This window comes from Astyanax mexicanus, chromosome 1, assembly GCF_023375975.1.
Source record: "Astyanax mexicanus isolate ESR-SI-001 chromosome 1, AstMex3_surface, whole genome shotgun sequence".
NCBI lineage: Eukaryota > Metazoa > Chordata > Actinopteri > Characiformes > Acestrorhamphidae > Astyanax > Astyanax mexicanus.
Genome location: NC_064408.1, coordinates 24,065,129 through 24,080,518, shown reverse-complemented (window position 1 = coordinate 24,080,518; position 15,390 = coordinate 24,065,129). Strand labels below are relative to the sequence as shown.

Here is a 15,390-nt window from a genome sequence, read left to right as displayed (position 1 = left end):
TCGTAGCCATGTGCTTTTTTGAGCACATGGCATTGTTTTGTTATTGTTCTGTCTCCGCCCTATCCCCGCCCTAACCATTAGTGATCTCACCTTGTGCTGTGTTTGTAACGCCGCCCCCTCGTTATCCTGACCAAGGTGTTCCTCACTCTGCTTGTGTATTTAGGCCCCTCTGTTTCAGTCTTTTGTGTGATACCTTGCTGTGTATGTGGAAGTTTGGTTTTTGTTTCTAGTATTATTGGTTTCTTAGTTTTGATTATTCTTAAATCCTCTCTTTGTTATTTTAGTTATTTCAGTCTTGTATTTTTGTCTTGTGTTTACCCGTGTTTGTTTTCTGTTTGTTTTCAGTGTAGCTTTGGTTTAAGTTGGTTTGTTTGTTAGTATATTAGTTTGTTTATTTAATAAATATATATTTATATAAATATTCTGCAATTACGTCCATCCCTCCTCATTCGTAACACCTTTGTTTGATTAGTCCACCCAGCACTGAAGATGATTCATATGATTACATATGATTCCAGACTTTTTTTTTTTGTACTTTAGTGGAAGTGTAAAAAAACAGAAACAGAAAATAGATAATTGATGATCTATTTTATCAACATAATCTACACCAATGCTATCAGTGCTAACAGACAGCAGCTCCTCCCAAATGAATTAATCTCACTTTTTACTGGATCCACATTTCTGCATCATATTTTCAGTTCATTCTCCCACACTCTCTCCCACTCTCTTTCTCTCTCTCTGTGTCTCATTCTCTCTCTGGCAGATTAAACTTTGTCATTGTTCATAAATGATTCAGTTATTGTGCTGTATTAATTAGTTCCCCTATCATTGCTGCTCAGGGGGAGCTCTCCGCTGCCTTCCCCATTCAAATTTATCCTCGTCGTGTGTGCATGTATGTGGCTTCAATGATTAATGGCTCGCTCCGTTAATCAAAAAGGCCACGCTCTGACGTTGTTATCAGTGAAAGGCTCGACGAGGATGCCTGAATCAAGAGCAAAGCTCCTCCATTACGTCGGCTAATCGCAAGAAAGAGAAACATTCGTGTTGACAGTTTGCAGCGGCCAATTACACGCAGACAAGGATAAAAATGAAAAGACGAGTTTGGCGGTTTCAACAAAATGTCAAAATGTCACTGGCATGGTGGTGGTGTGTAAGTAGTGTGTGTTGCACTGGAATGAGAGAATCAGACACAGCAGTGCTGCTGGAGTTTTTAAACACTCAAAGGTTTACAAACCTAGAGACTGCAGCACAATGCATGTTTTAAAAGTACTTTTAAGCATGCTTGGTGAACATTATACATTGTCTTTAAAAAAACTTACAGATTTTAGGTGTATTGGGTTATAAAACAGTGTTGTGTTGTACATGTTTAAGTTTGTTTTAAAATCTGCTGTGATCAATACATTCTGGATGAAATGTGAATAAATATGATCTGTTTCAGCACAGTTTGTAATGGTCATTCTCAAGTTCTTTGATAGTAGTTATAGAACACAGGCCCACAGAATGCTGCCCATAGGAAGTTGCCCACAGGATGTTACCCATAAGACTCTACCCATAGAAAACAGCCCACACAATGCTGCCCATAGAAAACTGCCCACAGGATGCTGCCTATAGGAAGCTGACCATGGACATTACCTACAGGACACTGCCCACAGGAAGCTGCCCATCAAAAACTGCCCACAGGAAGCTACCCATAGGAAGCTGCCCACAGGATGCTACCCATAGGAAGCTGCCTACAGGAAGCTGGCCACAGGACACTGTCCACAGGATGCTGCCCATAGAAAACTGCCCACAGGATGCTGCCTATAGGAAGCTGGCCACAGGACATTACCTACAGGGCACTGCCCGCAGGATGCTGCCCATCAAAAACTGCCCACAGAATGCTGCCCATCAAAAACTGCCAACAGGATGCTGCCCATCAAAAACTGCCCACAGGATGCTACCCATAGGACTCTACCCATAGAAAACTGCCCACAGGATGCTGCCTATAGGAAGCTGACCACGGGACATTACCTACAGGACACTGCCCACAGGATGCTGCCCATCAAAAACTGCCCGCAGGATGCTACCCATAGGAAGCTGCACACAGGATGCTGCCCATAGGATGCTGCCCACAGGATGCTGCCTACAGGAAGCTGGCCACAGGACACTGCCCACAGGATGCTGCCTATAGGAAGCTGACCACGGGACATTACCTACAGGACACTGCACACGGGATGCAGCCCACAGAATGCTGCCCATCAAAAACTGCCCACATGATGTTACCCATAGGAAGCTGCCTATAGAAAGCAGCCTATAGAAAGCTGACCATGGACATTACCTACATGACACTGCCCACAGGATGCTGCCCACAGAACGCTGCCCACAGGACACTGCCCACAGAAGGCTACCCATAGTAAGCTGCCCACAGGATGCAACCCATAGGATGCTGCCCACAGGGCATTACCCACAGGACACTGCGCACAGAACATTACCCATAGGATGCAGCCCATAGGAAGCTGCCCACAGAATGCTTCCCACTGGACATTACCTACAGAACATTACCCACAGGAAGCTGCCCACAGTACGGTGTCCACAGAATGCTTTCCACACGACATTGCCTACAGGATTCTGCTCATTGGAAGCTGCCCACAGGACATTACCAACAGGACGCTGTCCACAGGATACTTTTGGCTGGATGTTTCTAGTTGGTGGTCTATTCTCAGTCTAGCAGTGAAACTGAGGTGTTTAAAAACTCCAGCAGCACTGCTGCAGCACAACGCACTACTAACACACCGGCACCATGTCAGGTTCTGCTACCTGTTCCTATATTGTATAAAAGTGATGTGAAAGTGGGAAAGTGAAGGCAAGCACGTGCCATCACATCTTTTCCACTATTTTCCACTGACGCAATGTCATTGGACAGCACAATGAGCCGAGATGATGAAACCCACTGTCTAATTCCATTGGCTAGCATCGCTCTGAATGATGAAGGGAGAAGAAATGCCATCACCCAGAGAGAGCAAAGCCAATTATGTGTTCTTGGGCTGGTGGTCACGGCTGGCTGTGACCTCCGGATGGTGGGATGAATAGCATTCTGGAGTCCGCCTGGAATGAATCTGTATATTTCTACATTCTGCATTGATAGAAATGAATGTTTGTTTTTTTTTTCGTTTTGAACACACATCAATGACATTTTATCACTTTCGAGTACTAATAAACTATCTCTCTATCTTAGTTATTATTTAATAACGTTGTCTTTGTTGCCAATGGTAATAACTGCAAGCAACATATGCTACATAAATCACGAGTTGCGTCTAGAGCAATGCAAATCTTGCAAGACACATAGCTGAACTTTGTCTGTGTTCCTACACACAAGCTGTCTAGTGCCCAGTCTTTGTTTTACCATATGTTCACAATTAGTAATTAGTAATGGCTGTAAGTACCGTAGAAATGACTGTAATTAGATGTAGCACCATACGTGCTGTACTAATGTGACATATGATTAAGAACAGTACAAACTGTTTCGGACACAGATGCAGGAATGTTCCTCCGTGGGATATTTGGTGGAAAAACCCTGGTTTTTAATCACAGTTTTCATGCATCTTGCCATATTATCCTCCACCAGTCTTACGCACTGCTTTTGGATAACTTTATGCCTTTACTCCTGGTGCAAAAATTCAAAGAATTCAGCTTGGTTTTATGGCTTGTGATCATCCGTCTTCCTCCTGATTATATTCCTGATGTTTTTAAACTCATCATTTTTAAGTGGTCTCTTGAGGATACAAGATAAGGGTTTCTAATAAAGTGGCCAGTGGATCTACTCACGTCACAAACTCTGCTAATAAAGGAGCTGAAGGGTTTTTAGTTTAAGACCAATATGTGTCTTTATGGATCTTCCATACAACTCCATTCACTCAGTATCATTGTATCATATCAGTGTATATGTGTGTGTGTGTGTGTGAAAGAGAGAGCGAGAGAAAGTAAGTGAGAGTGAAAATCATTTGAGGACAAACACACAGTATACAGTACATATGTTTGCTTAGTGTGTGTGTGTGTGTGTGTGTGTGCTCTCACGACAGATCAGTCTATCAGTGTGCACAGGCACGGCTCTCAGGAAACGATCAGCAAAGAAAATCTCAAGCCTTCATTTTGTCCCCCTCTGGATATGTGTGTGTGTGTCTTTTTTGACTTAATGTGGTACAAAGAAAGAAGAAAGCAAACACTACAAGAGACTGTGCTAGATAGATAGATAGATAGATAGATAGATAGATAGATAGATAGATAGATAGATAGATAGATAGATAGATAGATAGATAGATAGATAGATAGGGAGTATATCATACGGGTGAAAGGTGTACAGGAGGTAAGATGACTAAGGTGAAAGACAGGATGAAAGAAAAGAAAGAAAGAAAGTGACCACATCCTCCCTGGGCCACTATTGACAGAACTGTCAGAGTCTGACCACATGGAGAAAGAAAGGTGAGGTGGTTGAGACAGAGAGAAAGGAGGAGGGGAACGAGTGAAGGGGAGGAGGGGGGGGGGAGCGCAGAATGCAGAGAAAACAACCAAAATTATTCTTTAACTGACTTTAACTGATTTTTTTTACACTGTTAGTTTCTTACTGTACATTATGTGGAAAATATCATAAAAAAAGCACATGCATGATTCGTGATGATAGCAGTATGAAAGCTGGTCATGGGAATGGCTTGGGAAAGCCCACACCTGTATAAGGTGTGAGGTTATATCTTGTGAGTGAGGATGAACACCAGCAGCCAGCGAGGTGACGTGAATTATCAGACTTCAAGTAAGACAGGTGACAAATATCAATTTTTTTATTGAAATAAAGGTGCTCTAAACTTATATCATGGTTATTGTCAGTAACATATCATGATAATATCTTATTGTGAGATTCCCAGCGATTCACACCCCTTTTTTTTACCATTCCTTGATCCTCAGTGTTGTGTGTACTAAGAATACATCATAGAGGGTATTATAACCCACAGTGGACAGTGCAGTGTGTGGTAATGATTGTGTTCTGGATAGAATTGCCCATGCGACAGAAAAGTGACTCTGGCAGAAACCACACCCACTTTCAATGCAGGAAGCCTGGAAACATGTAAATCCCAATATACAGGTATCAGTGAGGCATTCATTAGTATCCATGGGACATGGCAGAAGTCATGAAACATGATGTTGCATGTGCTTCTGCAACCATTTCTGCGAAGCAACATGTATTTATTCTATAATCAGTGTGGTCTGATGAACCTTTTTTCTCTTTTTCTGGTTTCCTGAGTGACCAATGGGCTGCCAATGGTCCTGATACAAGAGCTACTATGTACAATGAGATATCAGAACTGCAAACTCAGTGTTTAGTATGTCTTCTGCTCATTTACACATTAATAAACCAATGAAATGCAGATTGATTTCTTCATATGTTGTGTAATTTTGTGGGATAAAGTTAAACCTATAACTACTGATCAAAGTCTTCATTTAAAGCCTTGATGTTTTATATTATATATATATGCTTTGGAAAAAAATAAGAGACCACTTAAAAATGATGTGTTTCTTTGATTTTGCCAAAGAGAAAGATGGATGATTACAAGCCATCAAACCAAGCTGAACTGCTTGAATTTGTGCGCCAGGAGTGGAGCATAAAGTTATCCAAAAGCAGTGTGTAAGACTGGTGGAGGAGACCATGCCAAGATGCATGAAAACTGTTACTGAAAAACAGAGTTATGCCACCAAAGACTGATTTCTGAACTCACTTAAACACTTAAAACTTTATGAATTTGAACTTGTTTTCTTTGCATTATTTGAGGTCTAAAAGCTCTGCATCTTTTTTGTTATTTCAGCCATTTCTCATTTTCTGCTAATAAATGCTCTAAATGACATTATTTTACTTTGGAATTTGGGAGAAATGTTGTTTGTAGTTTATAGAATGATATAACAATGTTCATTTTATTCAAACATATACCTAAATAGTAAAATCAGAGAAACTGATTCAGAAACTGAAGTGGTCTCTTAATTTTCTTTCAGAGCTATATAGTGCTCCTGACAGTCGATTAAGCCTCAAACCTATATAAAAACCCAGTTTTGCTAAATAAATTATAGAATTAGAATTGATACTAATAAGTAATAACTAATAATAACAATAATACTATGTTTTTTGTTCAGACCTCCCAGCAATAATGGAAACTTTAAAAAGACAAACATACAAAATATTGTAATACTCAACATCTTCACTGTGTTCCGTGATCTTTCAGAATGATTACAGTGCACTTTTGTACACTGCCATTTTTTTCTACAGCTTATATATGCAAATGCTGAACTCCTGAGACAGCTGTGGTCGTAGTATATTATTTTAATCACTCCACCATGTCATATGTGCACTTCAGGCAGAAAGAACAGTTCCACCCCAGCTCTGATCTCAGCTCTGGGAACACTGAAAGATAATAGACGTTGGAAATCATGGCTGTAATTTTGGGCAATGGCTGTAATAATTAGGTTGGGAGGTATCAAAAGCCTCATAGCGCTGCATGGTATTGAGTTAATACCCCATTATACAGCATTACAAGGGCAAGATTTCCGAGGTAAGTTTAATAGCGCGTGCAGTTTTGATTGAATAATACACTCGATGACCAAACAGAGGCGCTTTAATGCATTATGGGTGCGCTGTGGAGGAGTAGAGTGTATAGATCAGTGGGTAAAACTTATTTTAATATTTGCTATAAATAACACTGTGTAAAAAGTCTGTCTACGTAAGAAAAAGCAGTATAATCACAATACTATTACCACCTTCTTGTTTTTTATACTCACTGTCCTTTTCTTATAGGAACAATATACTGTAGTTCTGTAATGACATACTGCAGTCCTTATTTTTTTTTACAAAATAATTTAATTGATTTTTTCCCCCTACAAAAAATTTAAGTACAGATGACAAAGAAAAGGTTCAAAACTAGGTTTACATGAAAGTCAGAAAATAAGGCATTTAAAAGGTGGGACACATAAACTCCACTGATATTTCATGAAATAATCATGTGATCTGTTTGGTGTTCAGAAGCTTTGGTTTAAGTCAACTCATTGATTGAATCAATGATTCAAAACATTGTTTACAAGCCCATGCATTTACAACCCCATATATTATATTGTGGCGTGGAAGAGGAAGGAAGACCCGTGAGACTCATGCTGAATGTTCAACAGCTCCTTTGTTATACCGGCTTGCCACTCACTTACAGTCTTTAACAAGACTAGGAGAGCTAAAACCATACCCACAGAGCTCAAATAGCCCAAAGGCCCCCAACCCAGCTGTGTGTCTCCCAGATGGCAGATCCAGAGTGGTGCCCACCCTCTCTGCATAACCCCTCCCAAGAGAGATGCCCCACCCCTGTCATCCTCGCACACAGGAGAACAGAAACATGCCTGCAGGCAGCCACACACACAACCCAGAGCCGCCACAATATTCCAGAGGTTTTCAATTTGGCAAAATGAAAGAAACTCATCATTTTTAAGTGGTCGTGGAAAATTTAAAAAGTACACATTTTCTTATGATTAACAATTTATTTAAATATTAAATATTTAAATATTTACATCATATTTTATGCTGTATTCTCCATATTTACACTTTTATTTCACATTTAAAGAAGAAATTATTATACAATGGAGTCGACTACTGGATTTAGAGTGGTGGGTTCTGTCCATGGTGCTGAATTGGCTCACAGTGTTTTACTGTATTGTGGGAGCTGTTTGTCGGCTTGTGTAAACTACATGCTTTACTTGTTTGATTCACATTTTATTCAAATCATGAACACAGTTGGTGTATGTGTGTGTGTGTGTTTGTGTGTGTGTGTGTACGAGCAGGTGGTCGGAGTCTTGTAAAAAAAACTGTCTGGAGATCGCAGCAGGAATGCATTCCTTTAGGAAATCACAGAGTCAGTGAACCAAGAACACACCTCTGCCTCAGGGGGAATGTGTGTTTGTGTGAGTGTGTATGCGTGCATGTGTGTAACTGTCTTGTCCAGAGATTCTCTACTAAAGATTGGGGAATTTCCTCTAGAGTAAACTTGTCCTTTTTTGTTTAATAACCGGGCAGAGTGCCCAAACAATGACTGAACCACAGTGACTGTGTGTCCAAGTGTGTGTGTGTGTGTGTGTGTGTGTGTCTGCTCTTATGATTAGGCGAATTAGGTGAAACCCTCTGCTCCATATTGATCTGGGCACCTCATTACTGACCAGATATTGCATTCCGTCCATTCTGATCTTGTACAGTGTACACTTTCCACTTTAAACTGATCCAGAGACAGCTCTCTCTCTCCCTCTCTCTCTCTCTTTTACTTTCTTCCTCTCTCTCTCTCTCTGTGTCTCTCGTTCACCGGTCTCATGAATACAGCCCCTTATCTCCTCCAGAATGAGCACGGAGTGCTGCAGAGGCAGTATTGTAGGCTCGAGAGCTTAGCGCTCTTATCCCAACAGCCAACAAACCATTACAGAACGCACACAATAGCCACACATACACACACACACACACACACACACACACATATATATATATATATATATATATATATATATATATATATAGCTCTCTGAGAGGGGGTATGGTCTGGGTGTGTTGGAGGGTTGATGAGAGTGATGGGCATTGAGAGTAGAAAAAAAGGTGTGAAAACAGATGCCAATGAATGAAGAGGGACTGAACATTGGACATGGCTTCATCTAGGTGTGTGTGTATGTGTGTGTGCTTGTATAATGATGTGGGTGTGTGCTCATGGCTGGAGTGCTTATGAAGTGTTTTGAGTTGGGGGTCAGTGGGACTGAACATGACAGACAGAAGACAATACATATATGGGGATATGAATACATACAAATGTAAATAAATAAATTATTGAATTATTTATTCAATGAATGAATCAATGAATGCTTGAAGGGATTAATGAGCGAATGTATTAATGAATTAATTATATAGATTGATGTATGATTGGATGGAACTACTGCAATTCTGCTGTATTACCCATGTCACCATCTCTCTCTCTCTCTCTTTCTCTCTCTCTCTCTCTCTCTCTCTCTCATACTCAACTACTCATTTCTCCAGACCAATGTACCATATGACGTGGGCTTTTACTTCAGCATATTTCCATGATGTTTAGGCATCTCAAACCATAAACCACTTAAAAACCAACTGCAAACACAGAAAAACACAAGTTCCAATACAACCAAAGAATACATTAATGTATGAACTGAACTATGCTACTTATTTCCACCATTTATATAGCATAGCATAATCATAGTGTATAGCATAATCATAGAGTATAGCTTATAACATAGTATTGCATAGTATATTCATGTTGTACAGCATACCATAGACATATAGTATAGTATAGCATAGTTGTATAGTATATAGAGCATAGTCCTGTAGTACAGTATAGCATTGACATATAGTATAGCCTAATTATATAGTGTAGTCATAATGTAGTCACATAGTACAGTATAATTATATAGAAAAGTAGTCATATAGTGTAGCCTAATCATATAGTCATAGTACAGCAGTCACATAGTATAGTATAATATAGTCATATAGTATAGAATAATCAAATTGTCATAGTCTAGCAGTCACATAGTATAGTATAATATAGGCATTTAGTATAGTGCAATCATATAGTCATAGTATAGCAGTCACATAGCATAGTATAATATAGTCATATAGTATAGTGTAATCATATAGTCAGAGTATAGCAGTCACATAGCATAGTATAATATAGTCATAAAGTATAGTGTAATTATATAATTACAGTATAGCAGTCACATTGTGTAGTATAGTCATATAATATAGAATAATCATATAGTCACAGAATAGCAGTCACATAGTATAGTATGATATAGACATATAGTATAGCATAATCATGTAATCATAGTATAGCAGTCACAAAATAGTAGTCACAAAGTAAAGTATAATATAGTCATATAGTATAGTGTCATCATATATTCATAGTATAGCAGTCATAGTATATTATAATGTAGTCATATAGTATAGAATAATCATATAGCAGTCACATAGTATAGTACAATATAGTCATATAGTATAGCATAATGATGTAGTCATAGTATAGCAGTCCCATAGTATAGTATAGTATAGTCATATAGCATATAGCTGTATTGGGTTCTCACTTTGTAACCTCAACCTAATAACAAACACAACGTCCAATAAACGTCCACATATTTCTCAGTTTGTACAAATCAAATAAGCTCCCTGGCTGGGAGCCCCCCCCCCCCCCCCCCCCCCCCCCCTCCCTCTAAATCTAATCTCGTCTCGGAAACCACAGAGGCAGACTAAGCTCCAAACGAGCAGCCTAAAACCACCCCGCAGCATATGGCCCCCAATAAACAGCCAACAAGTCGCGTTTCAGAAGCTCTGGACCAGCACCAACCCGACCCAATCTGATCTGCGCCTCTGCTTATGCGGAGTGACACGAACATGCCTCTAATGCGCTGCGATCCACTGGAGTTGTGGAGTGGAGTGCACGCTGCACTCGAGCACACTCTCTCTCTCTCTCTCAAAAAAAAAAAAAAAAAAAAACGGTATACCACCCAATGTTAGCTCCCCATGCAACCCACCAAAAAAAAACAAAAACAAAGTGAAGTTGGATGCGCCTTGGGTTTGGTTATAATGTTGAGCCAAGCGGCTTCTTTTGAGGTTGCAAAGCAAGCACGCGCAATCCAGAAGACTTGAGTCCTGTCGTACAATGCGCGCGGAACCCATACACATATTCTCAGCCAATTATTAGTATTCCTCCTAAAATAAAATAAAAAAATAAAAATAAATATATATCTATATATCTATATATCTAGATGTAGCTGCACAAGGTGATTAAACTGGTTTGGGAGCTTAGATCTTAGACCTGCATTGCTTATGTTTTTTTTTTTTTTTAGTTTGATGGGTTTGACTGGTCTACAAGCACGATCAGCCTGACCAGAATCACAAATCTAAACCAAAATCAAGCAATTCAATTCAACATGCACTATGCTAGTCTCATCAAGAGCCGGTTAACCAACAACCAGCTAGTTTACCATTGTATGGAAGGTGTTCACCAGGAACTTTAACATCTGAAAAGACCAGCTTAGACCATCTAAAACCACATACAAGCATTTTTCAAAAAAAGCTCATTCAATGCACCATCCACCAAAAAATACACCCATTTAAAGTTAAGTTGCTGTAGAGACTAATAGACTGAACGTTACCTGGTTTTTACCGCGCTGTCCATCTTCGAGTTCCGAAGAGCTGTTCATGATTCCCCATTGATCATTGACCATCCTCCGGTAAAAGTGTCAATCCAGAGCCGCCTGTTGGTTCACAGACGCGAGAGGGAGGGAAAAAACACACACAATCACCGTCTTTCAGAGCTATTCCACAGAAAACACAGGGGATAAGCCGTTCGACTTCTTGAGGATAATAAGAAAAGGGTCTACTCCGAGACCGCGCGCGCCACCGGCGCCCTAAAAGAGGAGGCGGGGGGTTCTAGTGGAAAAGGCATGGTGGGAGCTTATACGCACGCGAGAAAGACGAGAGACAGAAGATGGGAAAGCGATGATAAAAATAAAAACCAGTCTTGCACCCCTCGAGAAAACGAGAGAGATTGCCGTTTTCCGTTCGCTTCTTCTTCTTCTTTTTTGGGGGGCTCCCTCGGCTGGGACCGCCCGTGTCCTCTGAGATGATCCCTCACCGCTACCCCTCCTCCTCCTTCTCTTCTCTCTCTTTCCTCTCCTTCTCCTCTCCTCCTCTCCGCGTCTTCAGAGTATGAGGGATTAGAGGAGCTGGCGCGGCGGAAAACGGCATGAAATGGCCTCGGCGGATGCGCAAGGATAATCCCGCGGCATGGCGCCGCGCGCTTACAGCGTCTCGGAAAGCCAAAAAAAAAAAAAATAAAATAAAATAAAAATATGGAAATCAAGTTGAAGGACTATGACTGATAGTGATGACAAGCAGCGCCGATCTGTCTTCCAAAGAAGTGAACAGCGGGTAAAAAATAAATAAAGGAAAATAAAAAGGAGGAGTATTCCTGCTGTGGATGCTCTACCTGTCCGGGAGAGACCGGGACTGGGATGCTGTCCTAGTTGAGAGAGAGAGAGAGAGAGAGAGAGAGAGAGAGAGAGAGAGAGAGAGAGAGAGAACAAGAACAAGAGAGAGTGAAGTAGAGAGAGATAAAGAGGGAGAGAGAGAAGTAGAGAGATAAAGAGGGAGAGAGAGAAGTAGAGAGATTGAATGAGAGAGATAGAGCAAGATAAAAAGAGAGATAGGGAGAAAGATAAGTGTAGAGAGAGATACAGAACAACACAGATAGAAGAAAGAGAGATGAACAAGAAAGAGAGATAATTAGAGAGAAATGGAGCAAGAGAGAGAAGCAGAAAGAGACAGAGAGATAAATAGAGAGAGACACAGAACAAGAGAGAGAGAAGTAGAAATAAATAGCGCAAGAGAGAGAGAGGTAGAGAGATAGGTAAAAACAAAAGAGAGAGAAGGAGAAGAGAGTGCTAGAACAAGAGAGAGAAATGTATAGAGAGAGGTATTTAGTAGATAGAGAGAGATACAGAGCAAGAGAGATAAAGAGAGAGAGTAAGAGAGGAAAAGAGAGAGAGCAAGAGAGAGAGAGATAGAGAGAGAAAGAAGTATTGAGAGAGTGATACAGAACAAAAGAGAGAAGTAGAGAGAGAGCAAGAGAGGATGAGAGAGAGAGAGAGAAAGAGAGGATGAGACAGAAGTAGAGAGAGAGAGAAAGAGAGGATGAGAGAGAGAGCAAGAGAGAAGTAGAGAGAGAGATAGAGGGAGGGGTGATTTAAGCTGGCCACCTTCAGCAATTTGGAGATACACCACTATACTCAATGGTGCTCTGCCTATGTGTGTGTGCACGTGCATCATTACCTGAACAAACTAAAAAGTGTTGATTTTCACAATATAGCTAAATTTTAGCTAATACTCTAACAGTTGAAATTAGGTTGCCAGTCAGCTAACTAGCAATCCAGCTCAGCTAGCTAATTATTTAGTGGTTAGCCAGCTAGCAAGCTAGCTCACTAACTGCTTGTTGGTCACCTACAAAATGTGATGTTAATTAGGCAGATTGAAACTAAATATCAATTTTCACAGCTTGATAACAGCATACCTGATCTTAGTTCTAGTTTAACTGTCAAGATTTGATTGACAACTAGCTAGCTAAGTAACTAAACTAACTTTAATACCTTAATAGTGTATGTAGGCAGGCTATCTAGCTTGATCGATTGTTTTTGCAAAAACAATTGTATTAAAAATAGGAAGCAGAAAAAAAGCAGCAACAACAAAATATTAACAATCTTAAAATCAAGTAAATAAAGAATAAGAAATTGTAACGCTGTGTGAAGGACGGGACGAGGAGAGCGGACGCTAATGCAAGTAATATTTATTTAAGAACTGAAAACAAAACATAAACCAAACAGAAACTCATACACAGGGAGACCAACTAACAGACGGGATTAACACAGCCGTGACAGACGTGTAAACGCACAAGAACCGACAAACTAACACTAATGACAGAGAGGCTTAAATACACACACAAGGCGGGAAAGAGAACAGGTAACACCTGGGGACTGACTAATGAGGGGCGGAGCTACAAATGGACACAGGTGAGTGGAAAAACACCAGGGAAGAAACACAGAGAAGCCGGGTCACGTGAGAATAACAGACATGAGAATAGACAGAAAACAGGCAAAAGATGTGACAGAAATAATAAAAAACAACATAAAAAGTAATCTCATCCTATGAAAAGACTGAAAATATAACAGTGATCCATCACAAGAATTTCTCAATTTTTTTTCTATTATTTCTCAAACTTTTTTCTATTATTTAAATGAAATTGTAATGCTTTGAAAACTTTTAAGGATCTACCCATTTTTAATTCAATGAGTGGCCCATTCGCTACCTTAGACATATAATAATTAATAATACTGAAACCTTCTAAAATTAAAAATGAAGGAGAATGTGGAGAGGTATGGAATTTTTTTCCATAAAGCAAGAATTCAGGACAGTTACCTTTATTAAAAACTGATACTCTTACTGTACATTTATAGATATTTTTACTGTGATTTCTTAGCTGACAAAACAGGGATTCTAATAATACTTGTATGAATTACTAGACAATCCTTAAAATAGAAAAGTAAAAAAACACTTTAAGTGATAACTTTCTTTGGGAGTGTCAACTGTGAGTCTTGTTGCAGTGGAATTTACAGTTATTGCATTTAACCACAATATCTCTACCCAGATAGCAAGGAACATTAATAAACATTGAGATTAGGTTGCGTTACATTTTTTTATGCTGATAATGAAAAACAAAACGTTGTTTATTTAACTTTAACATTGCCTAAAGGCACAGATAAGTCTTGAAATTCTGACATTGAATCAACATTGATTTAAAGGATTTGCATGGTTGGCTTTAGAGTTTAGTATAAACCATACATACTATATAAAATCCTAATGTTGGATCAATGTCAAAAGTCAATGAAAAAATATAAATAAACCAAAACACTCTATTTAGCATTTAGGTTAAGCTGTTAACTTTGGGTTTCTGAGGCTGGAAACACTGATGAACTCATCCTGTGTAACAGAGGTGACTCTTGGTCTTCCTTTCTTGAGGGGTGGACCTGATGAGAGCCAGTTTCATCATAACATTTTTTTATAGTCTTTGTGACTGCACTTGAGGACAATTTCTTTAAGTTCTTGAAATTGTGTGCATTGATTGACCTTCATTTCTTCTTCAGTATTTATTTCTTTGTTTAGTTGAGTAGATCTTGCCATCATATGAATTTTATCACATTACTGAAATAGGGCTATTTACTGTACACCAACTTTTCTTCTTCACAGCTTTACAACTGATGCTCTCAAACACATAAAGGGGACAAATAATTCAAGTAATTAACTCTTATCAAGTTCAGCAGTTCAACTGTTAACTTAAGGGCATTCCAGGTGACTCTACCTTGTAAAGCTGATCTGTCATCTAAGCAAGCGGCGCTACGTTGAATCTAATAATCTAAAATATAAAACACATTCTGGTTTGTTTGCTTCTTTACTGAATAATTCCATATGTTTTTCTTTATAGTTTGGATGACTTTAGTATTAATCTACAATGCAGAACATTTTAAAACAATGAAAAAACACTTAATTAAAGCTGTGTCCACTGTGTCCAACTTTTGACTGGTAAAGTATGTTTGTTATCTGCATAGTGAGGTTTAACTTTGCTTTTTAAGAGTGTATTTGTAGTAGAAGTGCATTATTCTACATTTGCTAAATGAGCTTGAAGTGTGTACAGTGCATTATTTTGGATGCATGGCTTGGATACTGATATCAACTTGCTGCAGATGTAGAGTGGCAGCATGGGAGTAAAACATGCTTACTGCTGT

The 15,390-nt window shown here is 39.4% G+C and overlaps 1 protein-coding gene across 2 annotated transcripts in view; it reads right to left on the bottom strand.

Moving 5' to 3' along the window:
* fibcd1b (fibrinogen C domain containing 1b) overlaps nucleotides 1-12,050 on the bottom strand; it is a 240,568-nt gene extending 228,518 nt beyond the window's left edge. Inside the window, exon 1 of one of the 2 annotated variants that reach the window (XM_049475223.1) lies at nucleotides 11,209-12,050. In XM_049475223.1, coding sequence (XP_049331180.1) covers nucleotides 11,209-11,280 — 72 coding nt within the window. In that variant the 5' untranslated portion in view covers nucleotides 11,281-12,050. The remainder of the gene's footprint in view (nucleotides 1-11,208) is intronic. The other variant, XM_022667860.2, reaches the window with a different exon arrangement.
* Nucleotides 12,051-15,390: the final 3,340 nt, after the last annotated feature.